The sequence below is a fragment of the Podarcis filfolensis genome (genome assembly GCF_964270895.1).
Source record: "Podarcis filfolensis genome assembly, chromosome: 14".
Classification (NCBI taxonomy): Eukaryota; Metazoa; Chordata; class Lepidosauria; order Squamata; family Lacertidae; genus Podarcis; species Podarcis filfolensis.
The window spans coordinates 42,349,589-42,371,539 of NC_139616.1; the positions used below are offsets into that span (position 1 = coordinate 42,349,589).

General features: G+C 42.3%; 1 protein-coding gene across 3 annotated transcripts in view; it reads right to left on the bottom strand.

Moving 5' to 3' along the window:
- Nucleotides 1-4,585: 4,585 nt before the first annotated feature.
- The window catches only part of FAM220A (family with sequence similarity 220 member A), a 29,239-nt gene continuing 11,873 nt past the window's right edge, over nt 4,586-21,951 (bottom strand). For 2 of the 3 annotated variants that reach the window (XM_083585278.1, XM_083585279.1), the window contains exons 3-6: nt 21,088-21,188; nt 11,852-12,011; nt 7,231-7,465; nt 4,586-4,841 (exon numbers count right to left, since the gene is read on the bottom strand). In XM_083585278.1, the coding sequence (XP_083441404.1) occupies nt 4,672-4,841; nt 7,231-7,465; nt 11,852-12,011; nt 21,088-21,188 (666 nt within the window). In that variant the 3' untranslated portion in view covers nt 4,586-4,671. The remainder of the gene's footprint in view (nt 4,842-7,230; nt 7,466-11,851; nt 12,012-21,087; nt 21,189-21,951) is intronic. The other variant, XM_083585280.1, reaches the window with a different exon arrangement.

The following is a 21,951-nucleotide window of genomic DNA, read 5'->3' on the forward strand; positions in this document are numbered from 1 at the left end:
CATACTGGATCATATCAGATACTCAGAATCTCCACAGAGTAAATGTGGGGGATTACCTGGCTGCGAGACTGCAGTCACAGTGCATCGTCAGGCTCTAATAATAATGATGATGATGATGAAAAAAGTAGTTGAGGTGTGCGGGAGTACTTGAGGGAAGGGACAGGAAAGCACTTGGGGTTGAGTGAGCTCCAACCACTGGTATGGTTGGCAAGTGGCTGCACACCAGTGAGTATTATGACTGAAAAATGTAAACGTGTAGGAGCTAACCTACCAGATGTGCACAAAGAAAAATCAGACCTGAATGACCAGTTTGTGATATAAGGTAACCTTCTGGGAGTACCCTGAGAGGTTGTTACACTTGGCAAGCCAAACCATCACAAATCCAGCTTTTCCCTTATGGATCCTACAGGTAGGACCGGCCTTATCATTAGGTAGAATGAGGCTGCTTCAGGTTCTACAAAGCAACAAACCAATCTGCTCCGAGGCTAGCTGACTTAAGCTACACATTTTATATAGCTGTCTTTTCCCAAATCCAAACTTGTTTCTAACTTTCTGTTCTGCACCCCCACCCCACCCCAAACTCTTTCAGGTATGTCAAAACCCATAGCCTGGATAGACATTGCAATCAAGGCAACATTAAGGATTACGGAACCCCCTTTCTCTTGTCCCCAAATCACCCATCAAGTTTGTCAGGCAAAACCCCAGCAAATCGTCTCATTACTGCTAACTGAGTCAGTCAAACTCATAACACCATAAAAGAACTAAAATTCATTAATTAGCCAGATGTCTCACACTTGGAGGAAGGTTATTGACAATTTAACAAGCCTTCCTTCCTACATTGTTATAAAGAGTAAACACAACTTTTTAGGGTGGATTTTCCAAATGAATATTAAAATATAAACATATAAGCATAAAATATACATGTTATTGAGCAGCTGCTTTGCAATGGCTGAGCTTCCAGGAAAACATTTAAAATAATCTTGAAAGATCATTAAGCATTCATAGAGAGAATAATGAAACATTAATTCGCAGCATAGAATAACTGCACAACAAAGACTTGTGTAGAAGCAAGGATTGGTTACCATTTTTAAAATCTGTATTTTAATTAAGAAAATGGGACGCAGTCTATATTTTCCGTTAATTTTGCATAAGGAGGAGAAAATCAGCCCAGCATTTCAGAAGGCAAAGAAGGAATTTTGGAGTGGAAAAAAACACACTAAATAGAGGAATTTTTCCGAGGAAGCTGCAAGCACACAGGAGTCAAATAAATACCTGATGAAATCCCACTGTGGTTTATGGTGCTGGAACTGAGATGGATTTGGCACTTTACATTCCCTTTGTGGCCAGAATAGGATTTATACCATCATCGGTGTAGGAAAACAATTCACTATGCAGCCCAGAATCTGATATATTTAGCATGTGGGTTTCTAACTGCTCCATGGCTGTTACCCTAAGAAGACCCAAGATTTAAAAATTAGGTTGCCCATCTCATTTTGTACCTGGTATTCTGCAAACATCACTGAGAAATTTATGCTAGCATATTTCTCAGCGATGTTTATTGTTTTTGTTATGATTAAGTTTATTACATTTATATACCATATTTTCCTTCAAAGATCAAGGTGGTATACATGGTTCTCCCCATTTTATCCTCACAATAACCCTGTGAGGTAGGATAGAGGCTGAGGGATAGTGACTGGCCCAAGGTCACCCAGTGAACTTTGTGGCTGAGTGGGGATTTGAACCCTGGTTACTCAGGTCACAGTTGAACAATCTATTACAGCACACTGGCTCTCTTTGCAAAATTGAAACAAGAATGCACTATTCCAGATCATTAATTTTATGTATGCCCTAACCTATTGGCTGCTGATTATTTTTTAATTGTAATTTTAATATTTATTTCACTGTATACCACCTTGTGATTTCAAATGAAAGATTGCTATGCTATGAACCATTTTTGTAGTCAAGAAGGCTACAAATCAGGGCTGCAGTGATTAGTAATCAGCTTCTGTGGTGCAGTACAGAGGGACTGCAGAGGAATGCAGCTCAAAATACTTTTTTCCAGAGCAGGAGCAATTAAGTCATCTGCCAGAGCACCAGGGGAATTGACAGATCCTTTTTTCTCTGGCAAGTGAATGAGGTGATTATAACCCATTCCAGTTTGTTTGTGACAGATTAGCATAGAGGAAGGCAGAGAATGAGTTAAACAATAAAGCAAAGGCTGGATACATCTTAACTTTTCATGGATGGGGTTCCTACTTCATGCCAGCAGTTTAAATGGTCAAGGATGTCTGTGTTTCTAGCTAAAAGCTAAAAGCTGTACTTTGGCTGGCTGAAAATATTTCGCTAAAGCTGAACCTGTTTCACAAACTGAACCTATGCAATCAGAAGTAAGTACCGCTGAGCTCAATGGAGCTTACTTCCAGACTACTATGCCCAGGATTTTACATAGTTATCATGCAACGTTACAGCAAGTGGTTCAAAAAGCTGGAGACGGAGACAAGCAGTCTTTTACTTCCCTAGGCTCTTAAGCCCATTGCATGATTCTTTAATGGCTGACTCATCAGCTGTTGGGGTTAATAACTGGAGTTTCATAGGACAATATTAGTACATTATCGGCATAATGTGATTTCACGGCCTCTCTATTCCTGTAAATGTTACTCAGCTTATGTCAACTGCATCTTGAAGGAAAGCTGTTTTATTCTGGGGCTCATTCTGACATACCTTGGATCCCAAATGCCTTGTGAGTCGAACGTTTTGGCTCCCAAATGCCGCAAACTCGGAAGTAAGTGTTCCAGTTTGCAAATGTTCTTTGGAACCCAGATGTCAGACGCGGCTTCTGATTGGCTGCAGGAGCTTCCTGCAGCCAAACAGAAGCCATCCCCTGGTTTCCAAACGGTTTGGAAGTCAAACAGACTTCCGGAACGGATTCCATTCAACTTCCAAGGTACAACTGTATTCAGCCCCTCAATCCCACTGCAAAAGGAGTCTGGTATCTGAATATCCCAAAACTATCTAAATGTCCATTAAATTTGATAAATACTGGGAACGTCTCCTCCCATCTTCTCTTTTCCACCCCAACTATCCTAGCATCTCCCCCCCCCAACATTCCAGGTACTTTGCCCTCCCCACAAATCTCACCTCTTTCCTACTCTTCCACCTTGGTTCATGGTGGGTCCAGGTCTCCTATGAGGAAAGGTTGAAGCATTTGGGACTTTTTAGTTAATAGCATGGAGAAAGTGGATGAAGAAAATCTGCCCCCGTGGTCTCATGATACTAGAACTCGTGCCATGATGGCTATTGCTCTGCCTCCAACCATGCTTCTGAAGAACATTTGTTTTTTTAAAAAAAGATATTTATTGAAGTTTTACAAAAAGAAGAAAATTACAAAGTAAAAAGAAAGCAGAAAAAAGAAAAAAATATAAAAAATACATAGAAAAAAAGATAAAAAATACAGAAAAAGTAGATTAAAAAAATTTAAAAACAAATCAATTTTTTCATATCTTACATTTCATTTGCTTATTTCCCTGACCTCCTCACACCTCCCTTTTTTGTATTCCCATTCACATGGTTAATTCAGCAAATCCTTACCCTCTTTCTTTTATCTTAACTCTATATCTCAACATATTATAACTTTATATTTTCATCCGTTATCAATCCATTTTTACATATTCTTATTAACCTTGTTGCTAAGGCCGCTTGATTTCAATCCAACATCATTTTAACATTCATTAATTTTACAATGTTTCTGCAAATAGTCTTTAAATTTCTTCCAATCTTCTTCCACCGACTCTTCTCCCTGGTCTCGGATTCCGCCAGTCATTTCCGCCAGTTCCATATAGTCCATCACTTTCATCTGTCATTCTTCCAGGGTGGGTAAATCTTGTGTCTGCTTCTGAAGAACATTTGCTGGAAACTGCAGAAGGCAAACATGCTCTTGCACTCAGGTCCTGCTTGCAGGCCTTCCACAGGCATCTGATTGGCCACTGTCAGAACAGGAAGCTGGACTAGATGGGTCATTGGCCTGATCCAGCAAGCTCTTCTTATGTTCTCACTTAATTGCTCCAGGCAGGGCAGGACTAGCTGTCATATGACCACTTTCTCCCTTTCCTGTTCTCAGGTTCTCCACGAATCAATTTGCTCTTGCCCTCAAAGCAACATACAGTGGTACCTCTAGATACGAACGGGATCCGTTCTGGAGCCCCGTTCACATCTAGAGGTAAACGTAACTAGTGACAGCACGTCTGCGCGCGCATCGCTTTTCGCTGCTTCTGCGCATGATGTCATTTTGAGCGTCTGCGCATGCGCAAGCGGCGAAACCCGGAAGTAACGCACTCCGTTACTTCCAGGTTGCCGAGGAGCGCAACTCGAACGCGCTCAACTCGAAGCGTATTTAACCTGAGGTATGACTATGCTGTTTGTCCCTTCTGTCACAGCTGAGAACCCAGAAATATAAGAAAACCAGGAAGCAGCCTCAGATTGAGATAAATAAAATAAAGCACTCAAAACAGATGTGAACATAACTGAAGGAGCACCATTGGTAAAGAATGCCAGTCTTCTAAAAAAGAAAACACACTCACCTCCCAAGTTTGTGCGGGGGAAAAGCTTTAATAGAAAAATTAAAATAGGTGGTATATTTTCAAAAATTCTACAGGATGTTGTTCAACAAGATGATCAGGCAAACATTTTATTTTCAAGTTTAAATTTCTTTACGTGCATTTTGATAAGGGCGATTATAGTTTCATTCCCAAACATCTCGGCAAGTTGCAAAGGTGTCAAACCTCCCATGGGACTTTCTACATCAGCGGTGGCATTCAGCAACAAATAGCAAATTCCCAGGTGCCCTAAATAGATTTTAAGAGAGAGAAAGAATGAGGTAAATGTGTTTTGGCATAGAATATATTTTCTACAACCACCCAAAGCTGCTTCACACAGAGCAATTTCAACAGTAATCTATCTAGCATGCTCTGCAATAGTTTGACTTCACCCCCAAAGGTGCACGCCTCCCTTGTCTCCGGAGAGAAAGGGTTGCCAACAAATTCCAACAATTTAGGACAGGGATGGGGAACTAGTGACCCTTCAGGTGTTGGTAACTTCCACTATCCCGGTTTGCTGGCTGAGTCTGATGGGAGTTGGGAGTCTCACAACGTTTTGAGGCTCACCACTCCTACTCTGGGGTACCAGACAGAGGTCCTTCTCCATCACCCACTACCTGGTGTGCATTTTTAAATTGTATTGCTCAGATCTCAGGAACTTAATCCAGGTCTTCCAAGACACTTGATTTTATCTATCTGGTTTTGCAAAGTTTCTTAACAACCTCCTACCTAGCTTAGCAACAGATGTGTCGATTAGAATTTACCAAATGAAATATTTCAAATTTACCTTTCAGGCTTAAAACATGACAATAGAAAGCATCTTAATTATGATGCCTATGTTAACACAACCATTAGGAATATTAATGCACATTTTAGAATACTTGTGATTTTTTTTGTCCTTAAATTTTGTTGTGGTTTCAAACTGTTGGGACTTTAAGATCAGGGCAGGGACAAGACTAGATTTTCTGGATTTAAAACAAACAAACAAACAACCTGACAGGTATGTATGGTATTGTATGTGGCATGCATAACAATTTTCCGTGTCAAACAGGGCAGACAACAAGTATTTTGAGATCTACTTAACACTGTCAATGTAGTCTGCTTCTCCCTCCCCTACACCTGAATGATAAAAGGAACCCAGCACTGGGAGCAGATAGAAACTTTTCTAAGAGAGCTCCTCTAAGATGGCAGTGCTGCAGTAGAGTTCCCAGTGTCCCTACTCTGTAGCATATTTAGCACTGTGGTTTATGAAACTGACCTCTCCACACACACCCTGATGCCAGGCATGCAGTCACTGTGTATTAATGTGTATTACATCACTTATAACACAATCCGATGCTTACGGAAAAGAAACGCCCACTGAGTCAAGTGGGACTCACTCCCAGGTAAACAGGTATATAGGATTGCAGTCTCACCCCCAGAGGTGCACTCCATTGTCTCTCGAGACAGACAGATGCTAACAACAAGAACTTAACTTTTAAAATGTGGTAAGCCGGCAAGGCTGCATTTGGGGATCTTCCTGTCAATTCTATTCAGTGGGGCCCTAGACATTTGCCCAGATCCCTGCCAGAATGGCACCACTGCCCAAAGCTGTTATTTGCCCCATTAAGACCTATGGATAATGGCATGCATATGCTTTCCTTTAGGGAGCAAATGGGTGGGAATTATTTTCTCATCAGGAAAATGTCACAGGGCAGGAACTTTTTGCAAACTGAGGGCCGCATTCCCTTCTGGGCAACCTTCCAAGGGCCACATGCCAGTGGTGGGTGGTGCCAGATCCAAAAGTAGGCAGAGCAACACATGTAACGTTTACCTTTGTGAAGTTGGCTAGTTTCTACCAACACCCCCTCTCTTAACCTCCATCCAGACATGCAAGATGCATTGTCAGAGTTTAGGAGCACATTCCAGCTAGGCCATGGGTAGGCAAACTAAGGCCCGGGGGCTGGATCCGGCCCAATCGCCTTCTAAATCCGGCCTGTGGATGGTCCAGGAATCAGCACGTTTTTACTTGAGTAGAATGTGTCCTTTTATTTGAAATGCATCTCTGGGTTATTTGTGGGGCCTGCCTGGTGTTTTTACATGAGTAGAATGTGTGCTTTTATTTAAAATGCATCTCTGGGTTATTTGTGGGGCAGAAGATTGCTGGAAAAGTTTGCTGACCCCTGAGCTAGGCAATCTCAGGGCATGAAGCAGGGCCAGGGAGGGGGTGTGGCCTGGGATGAGGGGGTGGTGGAGTTGGGTACTATGACACCTTGTGCAAGCCCAAGCCCACCCCCAACCCTGCCTTCCCAAAGGCAGGTAAGGGGGCATTAGGGCTCTGGTGGGGTCCTAGAGCCCTCCCAACTCCTTCCCAAAGCTGGGGAAGCGCTAACTAGGCTTTTCACCCAGACAGAGAGACTTGGTCCCCAATCCTGAGATTTCCCTACCCCATGCATAGGGAGAAAGGGTTGAAAAACCTCCTCCAACTCCCAATTTCTCCCCAACACTGGACTGCTTCTATCTGACCACAATCTCCACTGTTTCCTCTAATTTGGCCATAAGAAATAGGGGCAAAACACCTGTATTACCTCCTTGCACTTGTAAAATGACAGAACTACCTTAAAATCAAAACTTATCAAAAAAAGGTTTGCAGCATTACCGTAAGCAATAGCAAGATGTAACGCAGTCGCCCCATCGCACTGTGGATTTGGGACGTTCACGTTAATTCCGGGGTAATGCAAGAGCGAAGACACGAGATGCATTTTTCCAGTGTTTACTGCGGCATGAAGTGCTGTGTTTCCATTTTCTGCTACTTGGTTTATGTTGGGCACAGGAAGAGCCTGGAAAATTAGCAGGAAATACTGCTCACCCACCGAAGCAGAGCTAAGGGCCAGCTAGAATAAAATCAGAAAGCCGGCATTTTGTGCACTTTCCTACATAATCTACTATATATTTGGGGGGAAATGTTGCAAGTTATGCATTTGAACGCCTTCTCTTAAGATATCGTAAGTGTATTTTGCACAATGGTTCACGAGATCAAGGAGCAGGTTTTCACCTATGTTTGGATACAGTTGGACACCATTTAGAATGAAGATGGTGAACTGAACCTTTCAAAATTGCACTGATTTTTTGGTTTCTTAGAATTCCTGAGCAACACTGCTAGTATATTGTACAGTGGTACCTTGGTACTCAAACAACTTGGAACCCAAACACTGCAAAATCAGAAGTGTTCCAGTTTGCAAACTTTTTTCAGAAGCTGAGTATGCTCTGTTTTGAGTGTTATGCTTCCGATTTGAGTGCCACACTTACGTTTTGAGTGTTACGCTGAGGTCTGTCTGTTTTTGCTATTTAATTTGCATTTTTGTTTTTGCAGCTCTTTTTGTTTTGTTTTTGTTACTGTATGGGACTCAGTTCGGCTACTGATGGATCGATTGTGTGACTGCAGTACATTGTTTATTGCTTTCATTTTATGGATCAATGATCTCGTTAGATAGTAAAATTCATGTTAAACTGCTGTTTTAGGGGTTGTTTTTAAAAGTCTAGAATGAAATAATCCATTTTGCATTACTTTCTATGGGAAAGTGTGGCTTAGGTTTTGGAATGCTTTGGTTTTGGAATAGACTTCCAGAACGCATTAAGTTTGAGAACCAAGGTACCATTGTATACTAATAGCAAACTCATTCTGTGAATGTAGAGCCTTATGTAGCCAAAATTGCACATATCCACACCAAAGGAAGTATCAGCAGGCTTTTGAGAACCCTGATTTCCAGACATATAAATATTTTTTGAGGGGGGAACCCTAAAAACAGGTCAATAAGGACTGAGCATGTTCAATGGACCTAGAATGCTGGACTGGACAAAACCCAAGGAAGCTCTTATAAAAGAGCTCTCCCAGTAAAGAATATGGTTGGTTGTAACCCTAAACAGAAACACTCCATGCTGCAAAATTTTGTTGCTGGACCCACTTTGTCAATGCATTAAATTTTTTGATTTCTAGGTCACTTTCATCTCTAATTCTCATTTGCCTTGAAGTTTTAAAACTAAAGTAATTTCCATTTCTAAACCACCTAGAAAACTCATGGAGAAATAAGTTTTGTTATTCGGTTAGGTCTTAATGTAAAAATACACCCCCCCCCAAAAAAACCTGCCACCTCACCTCTCTTCAGATAGGCTAGAACCAATGTTGAAATAAATTTAACTACGTAAGTACAGCAGCATCAGAAATCTCATTGACGGTTTTGGAGTTTTACAAAACGCTTGGGGATTTGGGGCGTATAAAGACATGCATTTTAAAAGACTTACAGTGACGTAAATCAAGCCCTTGTGGATCAGTCCAAAGGTCCAACTGGTACTGCGTCTCATTTCCTACAGTGCAGAGTCAGTACCTTCTGGGAAGTCCACGCTAAAGGCATGAAGGCAATTGCACACATTTCTTGCTGCCCCTCAGGAACTGTTATTTAGCACTATACTGCCTCTGAACCTGGAGGTTTCACTTCACTATGGCAGTGCATCAACAGAGTGTGGAGTGGGGTACAGAGCTGGCAGATCTGAAGCTTCCCACTCATGAAGTGTCAGGTTCAATTCCTGCAATCTCTGGCTAAAGAGCCCGAGATAGGAAAGATCCCTGTTGAAATCATGGAAAGACAGCAATACGCAAGGGAAGCAATATTACTCCAGACTGTCATGACTCAGGGTACGGCAGTTTAAAATAGAACTGTGCATCAGCACGGGAGTTGCAGGATTCCTGCTAATCCAGGCACTAGGAAGCAATGCCTGCTTAGGAGGCAACAGCAACCTTTTTACCCTTTACCCAAGTGACCTCGCCACAAAAGGAAGTTCATCCCCTTCCCTGTGGAGCACACGGCTTTCTGGACTATCAGGAGCTTAGAAAGAGAAGCCCTCTCTGCCTTTGCAACGACAGGACAGTTTTATCAAATGAAATGGAAAAGCAAATGCCATATAATAGTGGTTCCCAATTGGTGGCCTGAGGACCCCTGGGAGTAACCCACCCAGGGTGTCTGTGGCACAATTCACATAACAAAAACTACCCTAGAGATAGCCATTATTTCAAAAGAAGGGTTTCCATGGCTTGACTTTTGAAAAACGGGGTACACAGTACTTAGCTAATGGGGAACCACTGCCATATAACAAAGATCTGGCCCAGAAGGCCAAAAAGGTTTCCCATCTCTATCTCCCACCACCACTGGCAACCTCATGGGCCAACTATGTCAGGCGGTGGGCCCGCTTGTCAATCACCAGACACCTTAGTTACATCAGATGTTTGACGGGTGGGTGATGGTGCCCACCTGTCAAGGCTGGCCTGTAGAGGTAGGGGGAGGAGGGTTGACTTCTCCATGCACCAGCTGAGAGATCAATCCTGCTTAACGCTGGCTTGGGGTACATGAGAGAAGTCCCAGCCTTGCTTTAATTTCCACTTTGATTCAGTTCTCATTTTGTATGTGAAAAAATGTATTTTCTCCAAGAAGCAACCGAGATCCAGTAATGGAGGGGGGAGGGGTGTTTGCTCCTTTGCTGCTTTCTAGGATACAACCTCCAAGTTCAGAGGCAATATACCACTGAGTAGCAAGAGAGGGCTATTGCCTTCATTCCCTGTGCTTTTTGGCTTCCTGGAGGTATCTTGCTGATCACTGTGGGAAGTAAGATGTTGGACTAAGAAGTTAGGTCTTCAGTCTGATCCAGCAGAATTCTTCTCAATTTATTTAAATGCTCAGCTTCGCACAGCTTTTGTATCTAAATTTTGTGATAGATGAACGTAGTTGCAGAAAATAATTGGGGTTGAAATGGAGTGAGCTGGAGGAGGGACCCAAATGCGAGATGCAGGACCCAGAGGAAGAGTGGCTTGGATTTTTCATTCTCCCTGTCACTCCATCACCCTGCTCTCGCCCCCACCCCAGGTCAGCATTCCATGCCAACTGAGCATGCTCAACTTGTATAACCTCCTCAGTAATTGTTGTCATCATCACCAATGCCACCATTTATGAAGATAATGATGGCTCTTGATCAAGACGATGACCTCTTGGGTGTTAAGAAGAAACAGTACCTCTGCAGAGCCTCTCAATACTTATGGCATCTATTGTAAGTCTGGTGTCTTATAAACTCTTTTATAAGAATTCCGATTGCAACACTGGCCTTTTTCTGTTCTGTGCTAATCTTGCCTAGAAATAAGTCCCACTGAACTCTGTGGAACTTACTTCTGAGTGGATAAGCCGAGGAATTCACTGTAAATGACTTCTGAGCTTATTGAGGAGCTCATCTCCCTGTAATTCACACTTCCAAGGAAAACAATTTCCGAGAGATGCTACTGAGTTTGGGAGGCAGATGTTTCCCTGAACTAATAAAGTTGACACCAGCTTGCTTCTGCAAAAAGACAATTGCAACACCATGTGGAATTTGAACAATCACCATTCCATAAGCCTGCACATTACCCTTGGGGGATAATGGATCAACAGCTGTGCAGTTTTCAGAAGCAGACATTTAACTCAGCCTCACACCACTGAAGGTTGCTTCACACATTGTAGTTTCAGGTGTGTACCAAAGAAATTTTAGGTTGGATATGGGGATTCTTTAGTCCTCTAGATGTTGCTGAAGAACAACTTTCATCAGCCCCAGCAAACATGGCCAGTGGCCTGGGATGCTAGGAGATGTCACTCAGCAACATCTGGAGGGCCAAATGTTCCCCTTGCCTGCTTTAAGTACCGTATTTTTCGCTGTATAAGACGCACCAGACCACCTAGTTTTTGGAGGAGGAAAACAAGAAAAAAATATTCTGAATCTCAGAAGCCAGAACAGCAAGAGGGATCGCTACGCAGTGAAAGCAGCAACCCCTCTTGCTGTTCTGGCTTCTGGGATAGCTGTGCAGCCTGCATTCGCTCCATAAGATGCACACACATTTCCCCTTACCTTTTAGGAGGGAAAAAGTGAGTCTTATAGGGCAAAAAATACGGTAGATGGCAAAACATCTAAAGTGTAAATGTGACATGTTTGCAAATTCACGTTATCACAAAAAATGAATCCAATTTTTTTAAAATCTAAAGGAATGAGAGTGCAGATCAGAATCAAAGTTACACCTAAATAGCAATTTACAGTGCAATCCTAGACAAGCTTACTCAGAAGTAAATGTAATTCTGTCCCATATGGCTTACTCCCATGTAAATGTGCATAGGTTTGCAGGTGTAACATCTTCCACACCTCCTGCTTTATAATAAGAGTTTCAAAAACCTAAAAAATAAATGTAAATGTGAATCTTCTGAGTGACTGACCATTTCAAGGAAATAATCCAAGATCTTTGACTGATCATATATAGTGGCTAAAAATATTAGATTTCTGTTCTTTTCATCAGCAACACTGAGATCAAGCTTCTGGCTTCTAACAAGGTAATCCAAGACATCTGCATATCCCAACTGAACTGTCTGTAAAGCTCTGAGGAGGGGGAAAAGCAAATATGTTAACAGTTAACACTGCTTGGAATAGAAGACAGAAAAGCAAAACTATTTTGATCATTTACATTCCATGCAAACTGATTGGCCACTGTTATGTCCGATCAACAGCCAGACTCCAAAGAACTACGCATTTAATTTGGTACTTTTCCTCCTAAGCCACCCTCCCTCTGGAGAGTTTCAACAGCAGTTTGCAATAGGAGGCAGGAGTTCAATGTCCCAAGTAGAAGTGGTGGCAGTGAACCAACAGGGTAAATATATATATATGAGCCCTTTGGGTAAACACGAAGTTGCTTTCTGCATCTTGCCCAAAGGTTTTTACATATATCTGAAGACATGATCAAAGAAGATCAGAAAATAACCTCTTGAGGGGGAGTATTCCAAAGCTCTGGGTTCACAACTAAAAAGGCCCTGCTCCTGGCAGAAACCAATTTCATTCATAAAGCCCTAGGGAGAGTCAGGCTTCAGACCCAGTCATCTCACCCACATCACCTAGATCAGGGATGGGGAACCTGTGGTTGCTCATACATCATTGAGTTCCAGCTACCATCACTTCAGCCAGCATGGCCAATGGTAAGGGATGATGGGAGCCAAATCCAAGGGCATCTTGTGGGTCACAGGCTAGCCACCCCTAACTTGTGAAGCAAGTCTCCCACTGACTTCAGTGGACCTTGCTTCCATGTAAATATGCTTACGATTCACACCAAGAGATGTATTGCCATGTAAGTTTATACCAGTGTTGGCTTGCTCAATGAGCAAACCAACCTTAGCTAAAAAGATTTTTTTGAAGTACTTAACTGATTTGAGAAAGTCAGCATATGTTCTTTAATAATAGCAAACGATAAGGAATGTATTGTGTCTTCATATTATTATTATTCCAAAAGGTATTAGGAAATAATTTACAGCTACACTGTATTGTCTCTTTCAATTTGATGGTGTATGTACGATGGCTAGGTTCTATGTCCACTGTCAGAGCAATTTTGTCTCTGAATTCCAGTTGCCAGGAATCACAGGTGTGGGGAGTGCTGTTGTGCTCAGGTCCAGCTTTCAAGTTTCCCATAAGCACCTGGTTGGCCACTGGGATGCCGGACTAGTTGAGCCATTGGCCTGATCCAGCAGGATCTTCTCACGCTCTTCATCAATATACAGAGTGAATTTAATTCAAAAGCCTGTTTCAGGACAGCAGGATTCATACTGCTGCTGGAGAATAGGTGGAACCAAGGCAAAGAAAGCAGGAAGACCCAACATCCTCCTTCATTCGAATGAAACTATAAGCAAGTATGTTGTTGTTTAGTCGTTTAGTCGTGTCTGACTCTTCGTTACCCCATGGGCCAGAGCACGCCAGGCACTCCTGTCTTCCACTGCCTCCCGCAGTTTGGTTAGACTCATGTTTGTAGCTTCAAGAACACTGTCCAACCATCTCGTCCTCTGTCGTCCCCTTCTCCTTGTGCCCTCAATCTTTCCCAACATCAGGGTCTTTTCCAGGGAGTCTTCTCTTCTCATGAGGTGGCCAAAGTATTGGAGCCTCAGCTTCATGATCTGTCCTTCCAGTGAGCACTCAGGGCTAATTTCCTTAAGAATGGATGTGTTTGATCTTCTTGCAGTCCATGGGACTCTCAAGAGTCTCCTCCAGCACCATAATTCAAAAGCATCAATTCTTCAGCGATCAGCCTTCTTTATGGTCCAGCTCTCACTTCCATACATCACTACTGGGAAAACCATGGCTTTAACTATATGGACCTTTGTTGGCAAGGTGATGTCTCTGCTTTTTACCCTTCATGGATCACTGCCTTGCCGTGGCAAAGGGGCTTGAATAACTCAGAGAAGCTATGAGCTATGCCGTGCAGGGCCACCCAAGATGGACAGTTAATAGTGGAGAGTTTTGACCAAACGTGATCCACCTGGAGCAGGAACCGGCAAGCCACTCCAGTATCCCTGCCAAGAAAACTCCATGGACAAAGGCAGCAGGCATATAAGCAAGTATACTGTTTCCAAATCAATGACTAGCTATTTATAGACAAGACTTGAAAAAGCAATTTGTCTAGTTCAGGGGAAGGGAACCTGTGTCCCTTGAGATGCTGTTACATTACAACTCCCATATATATAATTTTTTGGTTACACAGCAATCTCAGCATGTATGTCTGCATGTTCTCACACAGCACCCACAGTATTATCATTCTCTCATATAGTTTTCCATCTACAGGAGAAACTCCTCCTGCATACTTGTGTCCAGGGCAGCTGTCTATCAGTTCCACCTGGTAGACCGGCTGAGACCCTATCTACCTGCACACTGTCTCACCAGAGTGGTACATGCGCTGGTTATCTCCAGCTTGGACCACTGCAATGCACTCTTACGTGGGGCTACCTTTGAAGGTGACTCGGAAACTACAACTAATCCAGAATGCGCCAGCTAGACTAGTGACTGGGAGCGGCCGCCGAGACCATAGAACACCGGTCCTGAAAGACCTACATTGGCTCCTAGTACGTTTCCGAGCACAATTTAAAGTGTTGGTGCTGACCTTTAAAGCCCTAAATGGCCTCGGCCCAGTATACCTGAAGGCTCATCTCCACCCCCATCGTTCAGCCCGGACACTGAGATCCAGCACCAAGGACCTTCTGGCAGTTCCCGCACTGCGAGAAGTGAGGTTACAGGGAACCAAGCAGAGGGCATTTTCGGTAGTGGCACCCACCCTGTGGAATGCCCTCCCATCAGAAGTCAAGGAGATGAATAATTTTATATATATATATTAGGAGACATCTGAAAGCAGTCCTGTATAGTGAAGCTTTTTAAGGTTTAAGGTTTTAATATGTTTTTATATATGCTGGAAGCTGCCCAGAGTGGCTGGGGCAACCCAGTCAGATGGGTGGGGTACAAATTAATAATGATAATGATAATGATACATGGAACATCCCTATGCATACATGGAACATTCTCATCACAAAAAAGAGGAAGCTTCTGCATGAGTAGGAGTCCCTTTCCCCAAGGTCTGGAAGGCTAGAGCTTGAAGGAGAGCAAATGCTTCAGCAATGAAACAACTGAGACCAAGGCCCCATCCTGCCCCTTTCTCTCAGGGCCTGGTCAAAGCCTGACTTGCAGCTAGTCAAACACTTCACCAGCAGCAGTGAAGCTGCATGGCTGGTTTGCTGCCACCTCTGCTCCAAGGGAAGATGGGGTGTGTGTCTAAGAATCAACCAGGATCCCAGACAAATGGTGTGGGGACCTCCAAAGCTGTGGCAGGGATGTTCCAATTAGATGGCTCCTCCACACTGCTAAGTGTGAGATCTGCTAGAAGGTCCTGCCCCTGAGGAGACCTGAGGTTCAAGGTCTGGGCAGGGCTGAACGCTGACAGAACTCCTGTCTACCTGGCTCTGCATTCTTCTTCAGCAATACATCTGCTCCTTCTTCACACAGGGACAGGATGCAAACTCATTTGAGGATTGAGCAACATCTAGGAATGCCTGTGTATGTCTGCGAACCGTGCTGGACAGAAATCGCTAGGGCTGCTCTAATTATGGTCATTTCTGAGCATCGTAGTATAAAGGCCATGCACGTTATATCAAGTGACCTGAAGGGGCACACAAGTACGGTAGCTTGGTAATAGCCTAGAATTAAATAAAATCAGTAGGTGGATAGAAGTACTTCGAAAAACACTGAGATCACAGTGAATTGCTCCAGGCTAAACAGCCTGATCTCTGTCAGATCAAAAGAAGCTGAAAACTTCTCTGACAAGGACAGGCCATCTTCAGAGCTTTTCTTTAACCCATGGGTGAGCCTAAATCAAAGAAGCCTAGGACGGCATAATTTCTAGTGGCTGATATTAAAATAAGGCCCACGAGGATGCTCTCCCAGTTTTCAATGGTATAATTTTAAATATAGTATGGCAATCTTATATGCATAGGTGTATTTATACACATTGGCACTTTCTAAGCAAATTGCAATGGTTGGTGGCTGATGCAAATATCTGCCTATGAACCATGGCTGAGAATAAATCAACGAACCCGTGGATTCTTTTAACTTGCAGATGAGAATCCGTACATCAAAGGAAACCAAAGCTGCTGCTGACAGCAATTCCACTCCAATGCAACCTCACCGTCAGCATGTCACAAGGTGGGAGCGATTCAATACATCTGTTGCAGCAATGCTGAGAAATCTGGGGCACTATAGAGACAAACTGATTTACTGCAGCATGAGGTGCCACAGGCAACAACATGCTTCATAGAAATGGGGGGGGGGGGGGAAATCCACGTCTTCCTGGCTCTCAGTTGGGCCCTGATCAGAGGAGGTGTTTCCATTTGCTTCTCTCTCTCTCCCTCAGTAGTCTTACACACAGCTAGACTCTTCACCAGCAGCAGTAAAGCTTCTGTCTGGCATAAAAACATATGCTTCCTAGGGACAGTCAGCTGAAAACTACTTTGATTTTTAGAGCCTAACTTCCTGTGATGCTATTGGGCAGGCAAGAACTCAACCGTACCAAACTCCTAAAACAAACACCATTAGCTGTACTGCTGGATAAGTGTTTAATGGTTATTGCATTTCTATTTGTTTAAAAATAAATAAAAATTGTTTTAAAAACACAAGACACAACAATATCAAAGTCCTGACTCCAGCTCTACCTGCATCCTTTCTGCCGCACAGATTTATATGGTGGAAACCAGATTTATTACCTGCCTTATTCAACAAGACATTCTAGGAGAATATTATTGTGCAGATGACAAAGTCCCAAAGTCAGGAATAATGGGTGCCAGAGGCATTTTGCTACATTAGGGGTAGCCAATGTGATGTCCAATGGATGTTGTGGGACTCCAACTCCCGTCAGTCCCCATCAGCATAATCCCCCATCAAATACAGATTAAAATGTGGGGTTTCCGGAAGTTTATTTATGCATTTCTTAACTTTGGTTCAATTGACCGGCCATTCTTTTCTCTTTTGAAGTGCACAGTTAACTATTTGTGCATGATTCTAACTGGGGGCGAGTACGTTTGGCTAACAGGATATAAGATTTTCATATAAATGTGCAAGGGAGCACAATACATATGGAAGCATGAGATGTATGGGGACACTGGCCTCTGCCAATGCATAATGTGTGAATGTGTGAGGAGAGGCTTGCAACACAACAGAAAACAGTTGACCAGATATGTTCCAGTACCACATACATGAGCTCCCTCTAGTGCATTTTGCTAGAACTGGCTTCCTGCACAAAGGAAAAGCAACTAATGTAGTGTTGTTCGTAGCGCTTTCCATACCATGACCTTGCACCTACTTTAAATATTTATTCTTTATTAATGCAAAAGCACATGCTCTATATCACTCTATGGACCTCTGAAATCTTCAGTGAGCAAGGCAACCTCAAACTAAAAACAAATCATACCAAGACTAGATTTGCTATCTCCCCCGTGAAATTTTGCTGCATTTCAAGCAAATTCATAATCACTTTGTAGGGGAGGGCATTCTCAACCTACCACAAGCGGCTCACTGAGTTGGGTGCAGCACCTATGCCAGCTTTCCAGCAGGTGGGCAGCTGTTGCTTACTGACAGGAAGAGGGGAAGGGAGTAGGGAGGTCTGTGCTGTACGAACACATTGGTAGTACCAATCGGGTGTGTTTGCACTGCACTGACCTCTGAGTCGCTTCTGCAATCTACAGAGACATATTTCCCCCTTGGTCCACCACATTCAATATTTTATAACTATTATTAGATTTCATTTATCACCCTTTGCTATACAGTCCCAGGGCAGGTTACAACAACTTAAAATTCAATATGAAAAACAGTTCTTCTGGGGTGGAAGGGAGAAGATCTAAAAAACATTTAAAACAGTTTTAAAAACCAGCATAGTCACAGGAACAGGGTGGATCCTGAAAATATACATCTCAGGTGTCACAGGCCAGGGTAAAGACGTACGTCTTCAGCGTATGACAGAATCTATATGATAAAGGTTCCAGATGCACCTCTGCAGAAAGAGAATTTCACAACACGGAATGGTTTCTCCCAAGCCACCGCCCTGAGCTTCGGAGGGTGGTGAAGCTACCGAGAGCCAGCAGAGCCTGAGGATTACGCTTTTATTTGGTAGGCCTTTATGATGTACCTTAATAATCGTCTCATCTCAATGTAGTCTCCCCACAAGGTATGAATTCATCTGGAAGCAGCTTTAATTAGAATCCCCCCCTATTTATTTTCATCATCCATGATTTACCTCAAGTGTCTATTTCCCTCCCCCTTATTTTTTTCCTTACAATAAATAATAATAATTTATTATTTATACCCCACCCATCTGGCAGGGTTTCCCCAACCACTCTGGGCAGCTTCCAGCAAAATATTAAAATACAATTTATATTAAAATACATCTTACAATTAGATGTTAATGCTCTTTTGTTGGCCTTTTAAAAATAAATATGCATTATTTACCTATTTACTTATTTCAGTATATTAAAATCTATATTTATGCTATTTTTTTCTTCTCTTGTATACCTGCCACGTCCACGATGTGCCTTGTTAGTTTTTTAGTCTGTTCATTCCTTTCCAAAGGTGCATGGCCACTGGACTAAAAATATACAGTTTATTTATTTTTTAAAAAGGAAATACTATGATTGACTGGTAAGATTCCAGTTCAATCCTTGGCGTATCCAATGAAAAGGATCAGGTACCAGGCGGTTCTGATGACTGGAGAGCTGCCAGTCAGAGTAGACAATACTTGGCTGGCAACTCCCTATGAAACACACACAGTGGTATTTGATTTTTTTGCTCCAGACTTCTGACTACCATCACTGCAGCCACCACCTATTGCAAACTGATTTTGAAACTCCCCTCGCCAAGAGGTAAACTTGTTCCATCGTTTATCTACTTATTTATTTCATACAATTTATACACTGCTTGATTGTAAAAAGCCTCAAAGCGGTTCTTTGGAACCTGGCCAGTGTCAGTATATCTGCCCTTTCAACTTTATGTGACAGCAGAAATACATATTGAAAAGGATAGCTGACAGCAGTGTTGTTTCCTGCCGAGACAGACAGAAGAACGACAAAGACTGGGAAAAGACAGGAAAAGCAAATTGGTTCTGGGTTTTCGACCACAACTTTTTATTTCTCTTTTTCCACGCAGCTCAGTAAAAACCATCCAGCAGCATTTCGTGTTCAGACTTTAAAACCATCACAATGCATATATATGGTTTTCAGCTTTGATATATTATGCTAATTGCTATGACAACAGTGAGAGAAAAATTTAAAATTCAGCAGATTCGCAGGTGATATATAGATACTTAAAAATGCTGCAATATTTTTAATAACATTGAATTTGACCTCTATCTCCCTCCTGTGGTGCAAGGATGCAATCCCACCATCAGCTTCTTGAAATTTGTGTATTTGTACAGATACCAATGCACTCCTGGGTTGCAATTCTCTTTGAAACATAGTTTGAATGTGGTACATGAGCCCCCTTTCATTAAGCTATTGTTTTAATAAAATGCAAAAATCAAGAAAGTTGCTGCATCTCTTCAACAGTGGTCCATGCCAAATCAAAATCTAGAACTATTACTAGAGAAACCTGTGAGGAGAAGTTATAAACGTTTTCTTGATAGGAAATCCAGTGGCACACAGGCATGTGCAGAGGAATCCCATAATACTCAATGGAGCTCTGTTTTCCCTTTTTCCCCATCCCAGTGCAAAGGCATGGGGAAAACACTTCACACAAAGCACAGCAATTAAATTTCAGTGTATCTGAAGAAGTATGCATGCACACGAAAGCTCATACCAATAACAAACTTCGTTGGTCTCTAAGGTGCTGCTGGAAGGGATTTTTTAAATTTTGTAGCAATTAAAGGACTTGCTGCCACAAGGCATTTTGGAAATGGGCCTCAGGGTAGGTTTAGAGGTTTTGAAAAGGGAATTGGACAAAACTAAAGAAAAGAGACTAGGCCATAAAAACTTCCATGCTCCCAGGCAGTGTTTCACTAAATGCCAGTGGCTGGGGCGAAACCATGGGAGAGCGCTGCCATCGTCATGCCTGGGAAGCACCAGGCTGGCCACAGAAAGACTCAGGATGCAGGAATGGGCGAACCTTTGATGCAACCCTTCAAGGTTCTTATGTTGTTATGCATACAGACAATGCCAGGAGGCAGTGGAGAAAATGAGTGGTCTAAGTGCACCTCTTGTGCTCCCATTTAACTGATGTGCACTAATGGGGTTTGGACAGATATACTGGAGGTGCAAATCTATTTTGTCTTTCATACTGCTTAGATCTGCAGTTCTGTCGAGGGATTAGGGGGGACAGAGGCCTGGCAGAACTTTCCCACATTTGGGTACTATGCCCATGTCTGACTGATTTGAAACCCTGACGTTTTAGCATCCCACCCAGTGCCCCATTGTGCATAGAGGGAGAAACCCAGAAATGCAATTGGCTAAGCTGTGCTGAAGAACAAAGAACATCAATCCATTTAAATGAAGTCCTTGCACAAATTCCATTGATATTAATTAATGTTGCAGATAGGATGCTGATTTGAGAAGTTGCACCCTTGAGGAGGAAGAAAAAGGAACACACACGGTTTTGCTCTACAGAACATACAATGCTATGTTAGTTTCTTCTATGAAGCAAGTGAGTATTGGTCAGTCACATACAGCAAATATTTCAGTCATGCAAGGCTTCACTGTGAATTAGATATGTAGCCTCTATAAGCATTACCAACTTATATACTACATTCTAAAAAGCCTTTCTACATACTTGTGTGGTTATTTAAAAAAATGACTAATAAACAAGACTATTGACAAACATCAACAAATCATTATTGTGCTATGATTTTTGGCGTTGCATACAAAATTTAGTACAGGCACATATTCAGTTCAAGCTTATATATATATATATATAAAGCACAACCTAACTTTAAGACAATGGCCACAATCCACCAGCAACCATCTTGGCTGGGCAAGTGGAAAATTATACATCATGGTGGGTGGTGCCAAATGACTTCACAAAGCAGTGCAGCTTTTGCATTAGTTCTAGTTTAAACACAATATTAAGTCAGGAAATATGCTATCAAAAAGTTTCACTTTCTAAATGCAAGTAATCTTACCTTTCTTTAACCACTTCGCTGGATTGCTTTCTAGTAGCAGAAACAGAACTCTTGATAGGTTGTTCAGAAGAGAGCTGGGTTTTGACCAATGCCTTATAGAACTGAATTTTAAAAAGCACGACATTTAGCAAATAATCTTATAATTTAATTCCAATTCTGTCACTACTCAGGAAATATAAACTCATCTAGAGAATATATGTCACATGAATAAGGCATGGGAGTCTGCAGAGTGGGCATTAGTCCTCCGCGTCCCCCAGACTTCTAATGATATTTTGCTATTTCACAGTAAACCTTCAAGGACATTTAGAAAGCAATTCAGGGACCATTCACATTGCTACAACCCCTGTTTTCAAAAGGGCAAAACTCACTTAGGTGCAAGTATGCAGTTGTTGTTTTAACTCGTAGCTTTAAAAGGGCATTTACAGATAATAACTCCAAAATCTGCCTCGGCTTTCTAGGAGATCAAACTCTATCTTCAGTTTTAAAGTCTCTTTTTCCACAAAAGTGGACCAAGAAGCCACATGCAGTAAAAGTGGTGAACACCCTAATTAGATATTAAACAAGCCCTTCTTTGATTTATACCCACCCCTTACTCCTCACCCCCTCATCAAGAACAAAACATTTTATTTTTATATATGCCTTCATTGTCAGCTAAATACATTGTCAGTTAAATAATTCTAGTAGTGCAAGAAACTTCTTTAAAAATAGATTCCTCCCCACCCCACCCTAGTATAAAGTGCAGACTCTACAAGTATGTTGTTACAATACAATCCACAGCCTAATTAAGGAGATGTATTCAAATCTTTGCCAATGTAGGCTTCACTTCTAAATGTATGTACTTGATAAGTAAGCCTCTTCAGACTG